At 36.1% G+C, this 18,425-nt stretch overlaps 1 protein-coding gene across 1 annotated transcript in view; it reads left to right on the top strand.

Annotated features, from left to right (window-relative positions):
• Positions 1 to 18,425, top strand: part of Rfx6 (regulatory factor X6) — a 57,336-nt gene that overhangs the window by 8,355 nt on the left and 30,556 nt on the right. The window contains exons 5-6 of the mRNA XM_060373297.1: positions 7,262 to 7,339; positions 8,672 to 8,699. Coding sequence (XP_060229280.1) covers positions 7,262 to 7,339; positions 8,672 to 8,699 — 106 coding nt within the window. The remainder of the gene's footprint in view (positions 1 to 7,261; positions 7,340 to 8,671; positions 8,700 to 18,425) is intronic.

The raw sequence follows: 18,425 nt of genomic DNA, 5'->3' as shown, positions 1-18,425 counted from the left end.
GTAGAAATAATGTGCATTGTGTAAACTAGGTAGGTTGAAAGATATAGGAAGGTACATGTCGGAAATGGTAGTAATTGTTCTTATTCAGGTAACATTCCTGTTTATGTTTCTAAAAGACATCCTCAGATCTTGTTTTGAAAGATAGCACATGTAAGACAGCATGCCTAATGTTTGGAACCCGAATTAAAGTTGGAGAAATCAGACAGAATTCTATGCTTCCATATGTAGCTATGTGACAGTGGACAGACCTCTCAGCCTTTATCAGTAAAGTGGGTGTGTGATATCGTAGATCATTGTTTTGAGAATTAAATAACATATTAATAATATTAATGGATGATAAAACATGTGGATCTATCTGCATTGCCCACGTGGCACGCTGGGGTTGGCTACCCAGAGGCTATTTAAGCTGTGGGCTGGCTTTCCCCAGGGTCAGATGATTGTTCAAGGTTCCTGAATAAACTGCATTGAAAAAAAAAAAAAAAACAAACATGTTTTCAACCTTACAATGATACTCTTTGATAGGAGAAAATTGTGTCTAGAGGCATCAAAAATCAGCAATGCAATGAAAAGTTATTGTTTATTAAACTGTATGTTAGACTCATATATACATTTTCATTAGGTTTAATCCTTCCAATGATGATTCTAGGTAGGAATCATTTAGAAGTTATTGACTTGGCAATGACATAATCTGCTAATAATTAGCATTTATACCAAGGTTCACCTGACTCTAAAGTTTTTGCTTTGTCAAGTAGTAAAAGTAAAAAAACCTACTTGTTTCTAATATCAGTCATATTAATAAAACAATTACTTTATTAAACTTTTTATTATCTTTATCTTTTTAATTGAAGTTTTTACTAATTTTGTACTGCTCAAACAGTTATTAAGATTCATCATTATTAGATTCTTTTTCAAAGACAATAATATTTCATTAACCTTGAATCACTAGTTCTAGTGATATATATTTTATATGAAAGCAAATTTACACCACTAATATACTCTTAACCTCCTAATTTTAACCTTAAGAATCCTCTAAGCAAATAAATTATCTTCCAACTGTTACTTCTGCTAGGTGTTTAGTATTTCATAGATTTAAATTTTATAAAAAATGTTTTATACCTATAATAATATGGACAAGTGAGACAGAAATATAAATAAAGTAATCTTATTTAGGAAAATCAGTAAATCATGCTTATTTCCAGAATTTCAAGTCATTTTATTGTAGTGTTAAGTAAATTTTCTTTTTCTATATTCTTATAGAATAATTAATTTATAAATAGTTTGGGACTTTCATATGGAATTTCTGCTAGGTGATGTCTGTCTTAAACGGCTGTTCTGTGTTCCGGACAGGAAGTAGGTACCATGGTTTCTGAAACTGACTTAGATGTACTTGGGGGTTCATGGAGCAAAGTCACTTTCCATTTCATAGCAATATGTGGAATCTACAGGTTGAGAAACAGTGACATATGTGACCAGGAGTGGGAAATTGATAACAAACTCTACAAATCAAATGAACTCCATTTCTGGTTTTTAAACCTTATTTTCCCAACCTCAATAACATGCTCTGTATCTAGGTAGCCCCTAAGACAGAAACTGAGTTTATCTTCATGTTTCTTCTTCTCCTCTTTGTGATGAGAAAACATGGAGCTGTAGTTTCCTTAACATTTTCAAATTTAGGTTTTCAAAAAAAATGAAGTTCTATAGGCATGACAGAATAAGATTCACGAATATTTCATGATTATGAGTATTTAAGGAGTAATTGATACATTCAATTGGAATTGAGGTACAGTGCTTAGTTCTAAAGAACTTTGGAGGTATAAAGAATCATAAGATATTATCTGCTATAAATGAACTTTCACTATTGATATTAATTAACAGTCATTATATTTATAGTCTCAGTAGTGGCTATTCTCCGGGAATACAAATAAAAAAAAAAAAAAGAACCTGTATGTCTTTACTAAAAATAAATTATCAAAATAAGGAAGGGTATGGGCAAGCTCTTTAATAGATACCATGCACAGGGCGAGCAGTTTGAATCAAAGTTACATTTTAATTTCTGGTAGACTTTGATCCACCAAATCTTGGTTTTTAGACATGATGGGAAAAAGCTATTATCTTATTTATTAGTGGTGATTTAGTGGGTTAATAAAAACTGATATGACAGCTGCTCTTATCACAGCAAGTTATTGCAAGCCCCTGAGCAGCTTAACCCCATCATTTCCTTATCAGTTATCATTTGCCTAGTGTAAACAACTAACATCAGGGCTACTAGCTTAGTGGGAACATATGTTTCAGGAATTCTATATAAGAACTGATGAGTAAAAGAGGCAATATAAGCATAGGCATATGCTGATCAGCTGGGGAAGAAGAATGCTAGACACAATGTGAATTTGCTGGCAGTGAAAGAGAAACATGAGAGTTTTATTCAGTCGACTAAGAGTCTCTTATAGTTATATTATGAGCCCATAAATTAATTAATCATTTCTGTGTGTTCATAACTTGTAAATGACATCAGTCGCTTGACATAAAACATAAGGCAGAGGATAGTTGGTGCTAATGAATGGATGCAATTTTGATAGAAAATTAGGATAATTTTGTGACTTTTTTCTAGAGAGCATAGCTAATCACAATTTTGATGGTATTTACAGGATGTCTCCTATTGTCAAATGGATGTAATCATATAGTGTTAAAGAAGCATGAAATGTTAAAAATAGCCCATGAAACAAGTTAGCAGGTGGAGATACATAAGTCAAAACAGTGAAGCAAATCTCACTCTTATTTAGCACGTATTAGTTCTTTTGTTGTAATATTCCTGGAAACATTTCCTAGCAGAATTAACTTAAGCAGAATCTACCAATGACAAGCTGGTGCTGTAAAACGCTGCAGCGGAGATGAAGAATCCGTGCATACTCTGCATGAACCCACTCCTCCCAGCTTTACGGGGTTTATGTTTAACTCCAAGAAGACAGGGGTTCTCGCGCACTATCTCTCCTTTCTGAAAGACACTAAATCATCACCAAGACGATAACAGGTGCCTTGTTAGACCAAAAGAAAGCTTAAGGGGAAAAGATTGTTTTATTTGCTCCCAAAGAGTTAGCTAGGAAACGCACTGAAGCTTGGCAGTGGATAGAGAAGAGTCCGGAGACTTGTGTTACCAACAGCTTCCTGTCTAAACTTGCTGACCTCATGTCTGTCCTAAAAAATGTTTAAGCATTCAACTTTGCCTTTGTCTAAGTGTTTTATTGGTAACACGGAAATTGACAGTGTCAGGTATTTACTGAAAAAAAATAATTGGATTTAAGTTTATGTTTTATTGGTTTTCAAATTCTTAGGACACAAAGATTTATAAATGTTTGAGGATTTCTTCAAATCTGTGTGCTTAAGCTTAGGACAGAGATACAAATGATTACAGGGATAAGGCTACAATGGGATAAATGGCCAAGAATGGAATTTAGTGGACAGAGAGATTAGTTTTGTCTCAGAGACTACGAAGTTCCGCACACTAACAATATGTCTTAAAGTTGCCTAAGAGAGTATCTTATCCCAGGAAGAAAGAAAGACATTTATTGCCAGCAGAGTTCAACAAAACAATGGATGGAGCCAGCACAAACTCTTTATGGAGACCAAGTAATCCAGGAATAAACAGTTAAGTTTACAAAGTGCTTGCAATTGGGTGAAAGGAGTCAGCAGATTTCCATATATCACATGAGATAAAATATTTTGATCTCTGCCAAATTTTAGATTGTGCACATACGTAATTATATCTGCTTGACCTTAATTGGCAAGCAATTCCTATACGGTCATTTATGACACATTGTTAGTTTTAAAGCTTTTTTCATATAATCATTCAGTTATTCAACAAGTATTATTCAACAACTCCCTGTTACAGGAAGTCTGCAATCTGGAAGGCTTTTATTTACATGTGGAAGGTTTAATATGATTCATCCCAATCAACACTACAGGTCTTAGGGATTCATGATGATTATTTGTGCTACTTTAGCTCATGGTAACTTCCAGAGAGAGTGTGCATGTGTGCCAAAATATTCAAACTATAGTTGAAGGAAGAATTTCAACTGTGTGTAAGCTTCAGATACAAAATTAGTTTGATCATCTGTGTTTTAGTGATGAAAGCCACATGTGCTGTTGAAATAGAAACTATGGCCTTGGCTTTTGCCTTCAAATCCATAGGGCTGTTAAATAACCTTTAAATAAACTGCAGGGTCAGTAAGATGGCACATTGGGTAAAAGCATTTGCCCAGCAAGCCTGACATCTGAGCTTGGATTTTAGAACTCAGGGTGGAGAACTGTCTCCTCAAGGTTGTTCTTCTGATGTCCACACATAGGCCCTCGCAGTTACACCACATTATGTACACACTCATACATCATGTGAATTCCTCCCATAATAAAGAAATAAAATTTAACATAAATCATAGATTTTTTCAAGCTTGATTATGAAATCGAGATAATGTTCTATTTGTAGACTGTGGGCATTTGAAATAATATATGAACAAAGTTCTTTACATTAGTAGGGGCTCAATAAATGGCAACTACTTTTATTATCATTTGCTATCACCCTCTTCAACTGGCATAGCATGTGTTAATTTGGAGTTGCATTTCATCCTTTGCATGATTTCCTGCTCCAAGCCTGATAACTCCTCCAGGGTGTAGACCCTCATTTATATGTCACTGAATCCCTACAATTTAGCACACAGAATACATTTGAAGAAGATTCTTTATTACCATGGTTCCCTATCTACAGGCATGTTCATGAGCTTGCATCGACAGAATAGGTTTTGTCATTTCATCATTCCTAAAGAAGGAGACATTACTAATAAGAAAACCTGCTGCTTCTCCATTGTGGAGGTGAAGGCAACTGACCAAGTCAGATGCCTGGTGTCCGGGTTGATTGTCAGTTACCTTTGATCAGTGAATAAAATTCACAAAAGCTTGACATTGAATTCAAGTAGAAACAAAATCTTCCATTTGTGAACTTTCCAGCTCTAGTGGTTGCAGTGGTAATAAAAAATAAACAACAAAATCATTTTCTAAAAACAAGAAACTTCTGGGTGTCTATGAAAACAATCTTAAAAGTCATAAGTAAGGTAAAGAAATACAAACCCACCTTGAAGGATGTTACAATTTAAAACAAATTCAACTTTCAGGTAATTTTAAAACCTGGGAATACATGCCATAGGGTTGATCAGTGTCAGTATGATCACTACAGCTGGACAGGCAGGCATTTAGCACAGAGGCCATGCACTGGGATAAACAACTGGCCCAATTTTCCATGTCTATCTTGTTCATCATTGTTCTAACAATTGTCCCAGTGGCCAGACATGATAGACATGCTTTGGTGTTTGTTGAATTCATGGCTGCCTCTTTGACTTAATTGGTTGCCATTCACCTGTGAAGGTAATGTAGACTGCAAACCACTTTATGATGGAATAGAATTATTTTATTACAGGTTGAAAAGAGGGGTTAGAGATGAGAAACAAGATGATAGGAGAAGTCTAATGAATGTTTGAAGTGATGCTTAGCATACATTGTTTTAGCAAGGAGCTAAAGTGAAGTTATTTAAACTGCAAAGTATGGAGAGCAAACAGTAAACTTTGTAAAAGAACACAAAGTTATGACGTTTTTCAATTTGCAAAGATTCCCTTGTCTTTGAACATTGCTTTCTTTTAGTGTAGGGACATTGTACTGGTATCTCAGCTCTAAAGTTTTAAAAAGGGGACATTAATGTTTATTTCAAACTCCCAAGCTCATAATATTAATATTAATTCTACTACTAATTAATTCTACTACTAATATTAATTCTACTATTAATTCAATTAATTAATAATAATATTAATTCTACTACTGTATCTGACCAAATGCATAGAAATCTGCTATCTTACTCATAATTTAAGAACTGCTGTTACTGTTTATTAATTATTCACTGTTTAATGATTTCTGTTACTGTATTCCTTTGGCCATGTCTTTATTAATTAAGCATCTTTCTTTTACCATAAACATGTAAAATCAGTTCAGTATTTCTGAGCTTTCATACACTCCCTATTTTTCCATCTTTCTTCATGTCTTAGAGACCTTCTTGCCTCATGTTACATAGCAGAGCTTTTACCATCTATAAAAGTGGAGTAGTTATGGGAATTTTCTGTTCAGATTAATAAGCTACCATTTTCCATTTATTCAAACTAAGAGCTTAAATTTTTTCAGTCTTTTATATTTACAAACATCACTCTTCCAAACTGTTTTTCAAATATAACATCATTTTAATACATATATGCATATATATGTGTATATACATGCATATACATGTATGTATGTGTATGTATGTGTATGTATGTATATATGTATGTAAGTTTTAAAACCACTCTCTAAACTCAAGTGACCTTAAGTCAATAGAAACAGCTTTGCTGCCACAGGTCTTGTGTTTGGAGGCTCTGGACCTGATATCATCAGGAAGTCTATAGTCTGACATTCCTCATCTAAACTGCCTTTTTTCCTTTAGATCTGGGGACCTGCTCCCAATCCTACAAAGGAGGCCATCTTACCCTTCCTGTGTATATGACCCTAGATTATAGAGTGGCTCTGGGAAGCTTTTGAGTGGTGGAAGGATCTGGAGCATGCAGAACCCCTCCTCCACAGTGAACAAATCAAGAGCTGATAAGTGGTGCAAAGGAGGATTTCCTTCCACTACTGTTCTTTCACCAGGACCTCCACGAATATAAGAATCCCAAAGTATTTTTGCTAGGTCATTATGAGTACGCACTATACTATACATGTAATAGCACAGAAATAACTTATACAATAGCTCATTTACTTGACTTATATTTTAAGATATTTTGACATGTTATCTAAACCTTCTATATGTACTTCTTTTCTAGGCCATGGAAATGTTTAAGTATAAAACTACTACATCAAGTCCCCTCCTTTTTCTTTTTTATTGCTAATGACATCAGAATGGCTTGAAGCGTATACCTGCCATTGCTCTATCTACTTTAGACTTATATGGTAATGCCAAAAAGTGACATTTTAAAATACAGTTAGTCTGCAGCCTAGTGGAAATGTTCTCATCTTTACTTCCTCATCTCAACTTCCTGACCTCAGATGCACATGTATGGGAAAACATGGCAGGAAGTTTGGCAGTGGCACTTGACAGGGAAGGTCTTCTGTGGGTGGCAGCTCTTATTGGGTTAGCTGAGTCATTCCTAAGTTTTCTTTCTTTTTCGCTAATACAAAAATGGTTCCTATCTTGCTGTAGGTACCATTACTATGGGATTGGCATCAAAGAGAGCAGTGCATATTACCACTCGGTTTATTCTGGAAAGGGCCTGACAAGGTAGAGTGATAATGTGTACATTTCTGCATTTCTTTAAATATGTGTGATGTCTATTCAATTAAATATCATTGATATCTTGCTTATTAAGAACATGTTTTCTTCTGTTTCTCGAACCTACTCTCAGTTGAGTGTGAACATTATCATTATATAGTTTAGAATACTTGGCAAATTATATAATTTTAATGGTTAATTAAAAAGTAATAGTGAACTAAGTGTCCTCAAGAGATGAGGAGGAGAGTCCAAGGAAGCAGATTTGCCTTTAAGCTGGCACTTATTCAGGTGCTGGAGAAGATGGCTTGAGGGTTAATAGTACGTGTTCTTTCAGTGGATCCAAATTCTCCAACTAACAACTATCCAAAATACCAGGTCAAAGAGAGCCAATGCCCGTCTTCTGGCCTTCATGGCACATAGATATACATGCAGCCAACACCACCTGTACACATAGCATAAAAATAAATAAATCTTTAAAATATTCTCACTTACTCACAAGGTTGAGTCGATTTTCAGGCTGCATTCAATAAAAATAAAACATGATATTTTTGAAGTGATAATTGTTTGAAAAAGCTGAACATTTGAATACCTTCTAATCACACAGCATGTTGTTACAAAAATTGCTTAACACAATCTTTGAGTGCTATCTTACTTATTAAGACAGTAAGATCTGACCGCCTCATTTGAATCTCTGTGACAAAAATGCATGCTACTACAGAGATCGCATTGTTTTAAGCTGCCATTAGATATCAGAAGCAGGATATTAATATGTGAGGTTATAGTCAACAAGACGATTGGGTACACAGTTTTTAGAAAATGCTGGATCATACTAATTAAAACTGTACCTGAGGTTTTTCTTGTGGTGTTGTTAAGAATTACTTATAACTTTTAAGAGAGGAAATCATTTTAATAGTAAAATATCTTAGGGGAAAAAAAACAGGTCGCTTGAGTTACGTGAGATGTATTTGGGTATTGCAATAGCAGTTTACTAGCGACTACATAGAGCAAAATGTAAACACAGGTTAGGGCACATGCAAACCTCTAATATACTGGTTTTGTTTAGCCAGGTGCAGTGGTGTACACATGTAATCCCGGCACATAGGGAAGCAGAGGCAGGCTACACAGAGAAACTCCGTCTCAAAAAAAAAAAGTGTTTTTGTTTACATCAAATTTTATCCAACTTCCGGCAATATTTTTTATTTTAATTTCTTCCCCCTAACTATGTTATAGCCATTTGAGCAGTAATGATGTTGTGAAACAGAGTACTTTTAATGTTCTCTGTCGTTTCTTGCTGTAGTTATTTCTTTCAAACTAATGGAAAGTGTACGATCTTTTTTTAAGGTTTTCAGGGAGCAAACTGAAGAATGAGGTAAGAATGTTTTTCATCTTCCTTTCACATCTGCTCTGTGCCTGGGAAACTCAGAAAATACCATAAATTTAGGAAAGAGAAGCTTCTACTTTGATGATTAGAGAAACTTGAGTAGAGGATACAGAAAAAAATTGGTATTTGAACTGTACTGATTCAGGAAAAACCTTTCATAGTTGTCAAGAAGTTTCATTGCTGTACTGTACTATGGTTCATTCTGCTACTTTGAATACACACACACATGCACACAAGCATGCATACATGCATGCACACACAGGTACATACATACATACAGGCACTCACACACATGCACAAATGCAAACACACACATGCATTTGCATTCTCTCTCTCTCTCTTTCTCTCTCTCTCTCTCTCACTGTGTGCAATCCTTTCCTCTTAGCTTTGTCTCCAACCTCTCCTTAAAAACCAGATGAGCAAACTGACTCTATCTAAATGAGTTAGACTACCATTAGAGACTTCATGGCTAATTAGGCACATGATAAGACCTTCATTATCTTTAGCTTAACTAATGATTAAAACAAGGTGCCACAGAACTAAAGGCACACGACAATGCGTTGTGGGGTAAATCGTAACTAAAGGTAAAGTGTAACTCCATTAATTTGATGAAATGATGCAAGCGCATTATCTTAAGAAATAATAAAAGGCCCTGAAATGACCAATTTCTTTCCATTACTTTTAAAACAGCTAATGGTTAATTACACAATAAACTCCAGATAGGTTTTATATCAATGAAATAATAGCTTTTTATTAAATAAACAATCATGAAACTGCAAAAATATTGACTTAGAAATACACTTTGGTTCGTTAGAGATTAGGTCCAAAGGGATTTGAAGTGATTTCACTCAGCTGTGTTTCTAGTGCGATGAGGTGGCGGGGTTTCTGCTGGATCCACTGATGGGTTGTGTATACAGCATGTCTTAAATCACAGAGCAAAAAGAAAGTGCTTTTGAGAACTACTTTTTCTGCCTTAGCTAATGACATTACTAATTCAGGTTTAGCTAATAAAGTTTTTTTTCTTTTTCTTTTCTTTTTTATTTTCTTAAATTAAATTTTTATTTTTATATTAATTACAGTTTATTCACTTTGTATCTTACCTGTAGTCCCCTCTCTCATTCCCTCCCAATACAACCTCCCTACCTCATCTCCTCCCATACCCCTCTCCAAGTCCATTGGTAGGGGAGACCCTCCTCCCCTTCCATCTGACCCTAGCTTATTAGGTCTCATCATGACTGCCTGAATTGTCTTCCTCTGTGGCCTGGTAAGGCTGCTCCCCCTTCAGGGGGATGTGGTTGAAGAGCCAGCCACTGAGTTCATATCAGAGACAGTCCCTGTTTCCCTTACTAGGGTACCCACTTGGATCCTGACCTGCCATGGGCTACATCTGAGCAGGGGTTCTAGGTTATCTCTATGAATGGTCCTTGGTTGGAGTATTAGTCTCAGAAAAGACCCCTGTACCCAGATATTTTGGTTCTGTTGTTCTCTTTGTGGAGCTCCTGTCCTCTTCAGGTCTTACTATCTCCCCCTTTTTTCATTCCTTACACTCTGCCCAAAGTTTGGTTATGCATCTCAGCATCTGCTTTGATACACTGCTGGGTAGAGCCTTTCAGAGGCCCTCTGTGGTAGACTCCTGCCCTGTCTCCTGTTTTCTCCTTCTTTCAATGTCCATTCTATTTGTCTTTCTGAATGAGGATTGATCATCTTACCCAGGGTCCTCCTTCTTGCTTAGCTTCTTTAGGTGTACAGATTTTAGTATGTTTATCTTATATTATGTGACTAATATACGCTTATAAGTGAATACATACCCTGTATGTCTTTCTGATTCTTGGATACCTCACTCAGGATGATCTTTTCTCGATCCCACCACTTGCATGCAAATTTCATGATTTCCTTGTTTTTAATTGCTGAGTAGTGTTCCATTGTGTAAATGTACCACAATTTCTGTATCCATTCCTCCATTGGGGGACATCTGGGTTGTTTACAGGTTCTGGCTATTAGGAATAAAGCTGCCAAGAACATGGTTGAGCAAATGTCCTTGTTGTGTACTTGAGCATCTTTGGGATATGTGCCTAAGGAGTGATATACGCTGGATCTTTAGGAAGCACTATTCGTAATTGTCTGAGAAAGTGCCAGATTGATTTCCAAAGTGGGTACATAAGTCTACATTCCCACCAACAATGGAGGAGGGTTCCCTTTTCTCCACATCCTCTCCAGCATATATTGTCACTTGAATTTTTAATCTTAGCCATTCTGATGGGTGTAATCTCAGGGTCATTTTGATTTGCATTTCCATGATGACTAAGGACGTTAAGCATTTCTTTAAGTGTTTCTCTGCCATTCTAATTCCTCTACAGAAAATTCTCTGTTTAGCTCTGTTCCCCATTTTTTAATTGGATTACTTGTTTTATTGATTTTAACTTCTTGAGTTCTTTATATATTCTGGATATTAGCCCTCTGTCAGATATAGGTTCAGTGAAGGTCCTTTCCCAGTCTGTAGGCTGTCGTTTTGTTCTGATGACAGTGTTTTTTGCTTTACAGAAGCTTTTCAGTTTCATGAGGTCCCATTTATTGATTGTTGCTCTTAGAGCCTGTGCTGTTGGTGTTCTGTCCAGGAAGTTGTCTCCTGTGCCAATGAGTTCAAGTCTTTTCCCCACTTTTTTCTTCTAACCGATTTAGTGTGTCTGGTTTTATTTTGAGGTCTATAATCCACTTGACTTTAGTTTTGTGCAGGGTGATAAATATGGATCTATTTGCATTTTCCTACATGTAGACATCCAGTTAGACCAGCACCATTTGTTGAAGATGCTGTCCTTTTTCCATTGAATGGTTTTGGCTTCTTTGTCAAAAATCAAGTATCCATAGTTGTGTGGGTTTATTTCTGTGTCTTCTATTCGTTTCCATTGATCCACCATTCTTTTTCTATGCCAGTACCATGCAGTTTTTATTACTATTGCTCTGTAGTACAGCTTGAGATCAGGGATGGAGATACCTCCAGACGATCTGTTGTTGTACAGGATCATTTGGGCAATTCTGGTTTTTTTGTTTCTCCATATGAAGTTGAGAATTTTTCTTTTCTTTTCTTTTCTTTTTTTTTTTTAACGGTTGTTTAGCTTCTGCGGTGGCCTGCTTTTGTTTGTTCATGCGTTTTGTATTATTTAAAGCTTTGCAAGGTCACATATAACAAATCATAAAATCCCATATACTCCCTGTCCCGACTAAGGCATGAGGTTGAAAGTGCTCTTCTTTCTTTCAAACTGGAAAGAGGGAAAGCAGATTCATATGGAGAATTCAAACTCTGTGACAGCACGTTGAGGCAGCTTCTCTTAAGTGATGGCTCTCTCTCAGGTCACCAGCATGTGAGGATATGGGTTTGAGGAGTTGTAGGAAACCCAGCTGTTCTCTAGGATAGTCAGCTTTTCTCAAGTGCCATTTCCAGGGGAGAAAATGCAGTCTTAAGTCCCCAGGTGCCCACTACATGCAGGAACTCTTTTGAATTATAGATATTAGTTACATATTTTTCTCAGAGAAGTAGAAAAATTCAAATAATATTTGATAATACTTCACTTCTCATGGATCTTCTGTTGAAACATGTGGAAACAGTCTGTAGAAAGCTTGAATGGTAGGAACTTAAAGAGTTTGAATAACAGGAGGCAGCAGAAATGTAGAAATATTGAAGAGTAGCAGTCATAATTTTTTTAAAAGCACATACATATATATATACATAAATTAAAATTCAAAGTGATACTACTGTTAGGTATACTAGATATTTTAAATATGCCATTCATTCTAATTTAATGTAGGTATTTTATATTCTAATAGACAGTTCTATTTTAATTAATTTTTGAAAATAATCAAAAGAGCCATAAACTTAGTATAGAAGAATATATAGAGAATAATAGTTAAGAGAAATATAAACTAGAATACTACATAAAAGGACATATGTATTAGAAACTAAGATATTATGAGTCTATGATATGGACTCAACTGTAGTCAGAAATAAAAATGCAGTAGAGACTCAGTAGCTGAGAACATACCTTGGATTGAGTGCATGATTATGGCTGACTGCAATAAAAAGGGGTGAAGATATTTTTCAAAGACTTGCCTCAAGTCCTTGCTAGAAGAAGTTGGGTCATCAAAACAAAAGGTAACATGAGTTATACATGTCTGTGTAAAGCTTGGAGTGATGCTTCCTCGCTGGAGAAACAGTTATTTTTGTTGTTACTGCTTTTCTTTTCTTTTCTTTTTTTACTAAAATGCATAATATTCACCTTAAAATAAAAAATATCTCTTATAAACTTTATTTTATGATAACTAATATACGTGCTTGAGAGAAGAAATGCAGATAATAGTTTTGTAGTTTATTTGGTCTCAAACCCAGAGTTTTGGTTTTTGTTAGATTTGTCTTTTTTGCTTTTTCTTCATTTATGGTTTGAGCACTTCACACGTGCATTTTGTTTTTTATAAAATCTACCCCACTTTCCCCTCTTCAAATAAAGTCTGGTTAGGCAGCATCCCAAAAGATGCTCAAACTGACTCTTCCTCTCCTGCTTCCCCAGCAACCATTAATTACAAAGAGCTCTGCAGCCAGATCGAGACTTTATGACTTCCCATCCATGCTGAGATTTTTGTCTGGCTTGATCTAGTGTATGTAGTCATAGCAGCTATGAGTTCATTTGTGTAGTAGTACAATAATTTCCAGCAAATACTATTTTGCTATAGACATGCACAACTCTGTCACTTATACTCTTTCCACATCCTCTACCATGATGACTCTTAAGGCTGGAAGAAAAGGGATGTGATATAGATGTCTCAATGAGAGTTCCATAGGTTTTTTTTTAATCTTCTGCACATTGGCCAGTTGTAGATCTCTATATTAATAACCATCTAATACAAAACAAAGCTTTTTTGATAAACATTGAGAGATGAACTAATTTGTGTGTATAGCAATATATCATTAGGAGTTATTTTAGTACTATGTCCATTTAGCAGAATGTTAGTATTATATTCTCCTATAGGACCTATGGCATGTCTAGACAGAGATAGTATTTATAGCTATATTCTGGGATATGGTAGCTACTAATCATGGGACACTATTAAATAACAAAAATTAAAAATTTAGTCACACTAGCTCTATTTCATGTGATTATAAGTTGTGTGCACCAAGTGGTTACAGAACTTTAATATCATCATAGAAGTTCTACTGAGCAGCACTGTTCCATGAGATGCGTAACAACATGATACATTAGAAATGTACCAGAGTAAGGTTTGACCACATGTCTCAGAGGTTAAAACTACTTTCTGCTCTTCCAGAGGACCCACTTTTTGGTTCTCAGCATCCATGTCAGGTTGCTCACAATCTTCTGTAGTTCTGGGTATTTAATACCCTCTTCAGGTCTCTTTTGGCACCTGTATTCATGTACATGTAACCACACAAATACAGGTAATTAAAAATAAAAAAAAATAAGAGATCTATTAGACATATATCCAAGTACAGAATAGGCTATTCATATAAAAATAAAAAGAACGACTACTACAAAATGTTGGATACCCATTCTGATTGGCTCAATAAATATTTTGAATACTCTCTTTGTCAATAAAAATTGCTCAGTACAAATATTGGTTAGAAAAATGCAAACCATGCATGTTGGTGCACACGCTTAATCCCAGCACTTGGTACTTTAAGGTTTGCCTGGTCTACAGAGTGAGTTTCAGGGCAGTTAGCGCAAACAGAGAATCTTTGTCTTGGAAAAAAAGAGAAAAGGGAAATGCAAAATTATTAAAAACTATTATGAGTAACTGGCAGACACCTCATGTTCATCTAGTAAAACAGCAGTAGCCTTCCCACTGCCTATGACCTTTCCAGCCATAAACTTTTGAGCAGGTTTACAATAAAAGTTGTTAACCTCCTCCTGTGGATCATACCTCATATTCACCTGTAAAGTGGTTGGTTATCTCCATTAAAGACATGCCACTATTGCACCAGTGCATACGTCTTTCCTGTCTGTAGGTAGCACAGCACACAGGGTCACAGTTCAGTGAGACTGTTCATGATCATTCTCTATTTGCAGCCTTCACAAAACCCACTGGCACCCTTAAAGCTAGTCAGCAGCGAACTTCTGGTTTGCTTTCTCTCCCTCCTGTAAGTAAAATATGTGTACCTTTAGCAATAGGATTTTACCATCTAATTCTGGTGGGCAATCAGCATTAGTGGCAATCACCTGTATTACTTTCAGATCGCAGGGGCATCTCTGATGAACAGCTCATAAAGAGATAGCCTGCTCCATAGCATCCACTGGCATGTTGATTCAATAATATTATGGGTTCTGAGAATAGCTTCTAGAGGTCAGAAAACAAACAAACAAAAAACAGTAGGTGTCAGTCCTCACCTTCCACTTTGGGACAGGGTTTCTCTCTCTGTTTGGCGCTGCATATACCAGGTCATCTGGCCAGAGAGATCCAGGCGATTTGCTTGTCTCCACCTCTCTTCTTCCTTATGGAGTGTTAGGATTACAGAAACATGGTACCTCTTTGAGACTTTGTGAGTTATGGAGGTTCAAGCACTGCCCCTCTCATCTGCACAGCAAGCCCTTTTACCTGCTGAGTCATCTTATCAGCTGTCGAATTCATGTTTCTTCTTTTAAGAATTCTCTTAAACTCCTCATTCTGTATTTTGATTGGGTTACTTTCTTGTTAGCTTTTTTAAATTTTTATTTTTTATGTTAATTATAGTTTATTCACTTTGTATCCCAGCTTTAGCCCCCTCTCTCATCCCTTCCCAATCCCACCCTCCCTCATCTCCTCCCATGACTCTCTCCAAGTCCACTGATAGGGGAGGTCCTCCTCCCCTTATATCTGACCCTAGCTTATCAGGTTTCATCAGAACTGGCTGCATTGTCCTCCTCTGTGGCCTGGCAAGGCTGCTACCCCATTAGCAGGAAGCGGTCAAAGAGCTAGCCACTGAGTTCATGCCAGAGACAGTTCCTGTTATCCTTACTAGGATACCCACTTGGAAACTGACCTGCTATGGTCTACAATCTGAGCAGGAGTTCTAGGTTATATCCATGACAGGTCCTTGGTTGGAGTATCAGTCTCAGAAAAGTCCCCTGTGCCCAGATATCAAAGCAGATACTGAGACTCATAAACAAACTTTGGGTAGAGTGCCAGGAATCTTAGGAAAGAAGGGGATGATAGTAAGACCTGGAGAGGACAGGAGCTCCACGAGGAGAGAAACAGAACCAAAATATCTTGTTTAGCTTTTAAAGTACTTCATGTTCCAAATACTGTTTTCCTGTCAGATGTCTAGCTGGAAAAGATTTCTTTCACTCTTTACTCAGCTGACTGCTTCCTTTGCTGAACAAGGGCCTTTTTGGAATTCCATAAGGTCCCATTTGCCAACTGTTGGCTTATTTTCTGAGCAACCAGATCCCTACTTAGAACCTTCTTCCTTCTCTAGCAGTTTTAGAGTTTCAGGTCTTACACGAAGGTCTGGTTGTTTACAGGTGATGTAGTTCAGGGTGAGAGATAAAGGATCTTGTTTCATTATTTTTTCTTTTTTTAATTCTTTATTAATTACATTTTATTCACTTTGTATCCCCCCTGTGGTTCCCTCCCTCCTCCTGTCCCAAACCCTCCCTTCCTCCACCCTCTGCATGCCAGCCCCTCCCCAAGTCCACTGATAGGGGTGGTCTTCTTTTCCTTCCTTCTGATCTTAGTCATTTAGGTTGTTTCATTCTTAAATATGTAGGTAATCAGTTTTTCCAGCACCATTTGTTAAAGATTGTGCCTTGTCTACAATGAATGTTTTTGGCATCTTTGTCAAAAAATCAGGTAATCAGGTATTCTGTTTTTAATGTGGGTTTTTTTTTCCTGTGACTCCTCTGGTTTGGGGTAAATTTTGTCTCAAACATCTAGAATAACAAAGTAATCCTCATTTCTTGAAATATAATCTCTTATTTTCATACATTACAATGAGGAAAATTTCCCAGTAGCCCATTTGTTTCTTCATATTAACCATTCATGGTCAGTTGAACAATGCTGTATCAAGATTACTCTCAAGCCCTCTCTCCTTGGGATAAGCTTTACAAGTATTTGTAGACGGTTATCATATCCCCTTCTGTCATCACGTAGCCATACTGGGCCACTAATTCCTTTCTTTCTCTTTCTCACCTGTCAGACACTATTACCTTACAATCACATTAGTCTCTCTCTTTTTTTTATAGGGCCCTTCTTCTTTTCTCTTAGAAATAAGATTAATAGTTTACCCACAAATACTGAAGTCATCAGGTGAGAAAGGACAAAACAAAACAAACAAAGCAGAAAATTAAAGAAACAAAGGAGACCTCCACAGCCAGTTTGTAGCACATAACCTGGCATCTCTTGTAGCATAATCATAGCAACAAGGACATGGAAACATAGCTAGTCCTTTCTATTTTTGTGTCACAGAAAATATATGGAAAGCATAATACTATTTCTGACCTTTGCCATCTTTATACACAGTTATGAACACACTCAAAGAAACGTGGTCCTAACAGTTTCTTCCTAGGTTGCTTTACCTCTCACAGGTCTTCTACATGTATTGCTACCTTCAATTACACAAAAATATTACCATTGTGAAAAATTTTAAATATTAAGATAAAAGCATATGCATCGTTCCTTAATATTTTCTAACCTGCTAAGCAATTTTGCTGAGAAATTCATAATACCCCCATACAGAGAGGTACACATGCATGACCTACCTCAGTGACTACAAGAGAAAAGCCCTTTGTGTACCATTCCTCATTTTTCCTCCCTAGTAAGAAAAGGTTAGCGATATCTCAGACACATCCCTATATTCCTATCTCAGCTTTATGACTTATGAATATGTTCCCAACAAGATCTGTTTGTTTAATTTTTGTTCACCTTTACTCTCCATACAAATAGCCTCATTTGACCTGTGAATTTGTTTTTATTTATTATTCAGGTTTGCTATTTTTCAAATGTTAAATATAAAGTTCTAGTTCCTTTATTTTGTACTGTTATACAGAACTTCATTATAGGTAAACACCAACATTCATTTATTTATTGACTATTTAATGAGATATTTTTAAACATGGAATAAAATACTGATAAGGTCATTCCACAGGTGCTCATGGGAGGGATCCAGATCCTAGCATATACTGTCACTTCACTATGCTGCTTTTGTGTTTGTTAATTTTTAAAATAAAATTCCCTTCTCATCTCCTTTTGTGTATATTTTCTAACTCTTTTCTTACTACTCGTGTCATACGTAGCATCCTAACAATGTATCACTCCAGACAGAATTTATACCAGCTTAATCTCAGAGACATATAAAACCAAGTACTTCACATTTATATCCCCATTTTCTTCAGTTGTGTCACAAAAATTACAGTATATACATTCGTGTCCCAAAACATACAGTGATAGTTACTGTTTATGAAAATATACAGAAAACAAAATGTGGAGGTAACAAATAAAAGTTATAGTAGTACTTATGTTTTTCTAATAATTGTTCATTAACTATTATATAGTTTCTTAACTCAAATAGTCTCTTAACTCAAATGAAAACAGAAAATCGAGTTGCAGCTGACTTTTATAATGACTTTGTATTTATTTCCCCTTTTTATTAGCTCTTTATTTCTTTTTGTCGCTTCAGGAGCTCCCTGGCATTTTCTCATTTCAGCCTGCAATACTCTGTAGGCTTTCAGAGTAACC

The sequence above is a fragment of the Meriones unguiculatus genome, chromosome 20, assembly GCF_030254825.1.
Source record: "Meriones unguiculatus strain TT.TT164.6M chromosome 20, Bangor_MerUng_6.1, whole genome shotgun sequence".
Classification (NCBI taxonomy): domain Eukaryota; kingdom Metazoa; phylum Chordata; class Mammalia; order Rodentia; family Muridae; genus Meriones; species Meriones unguiculatus.
This window is presented reverse-complemented; position numbering and strand designations above follow the sequence as displayed.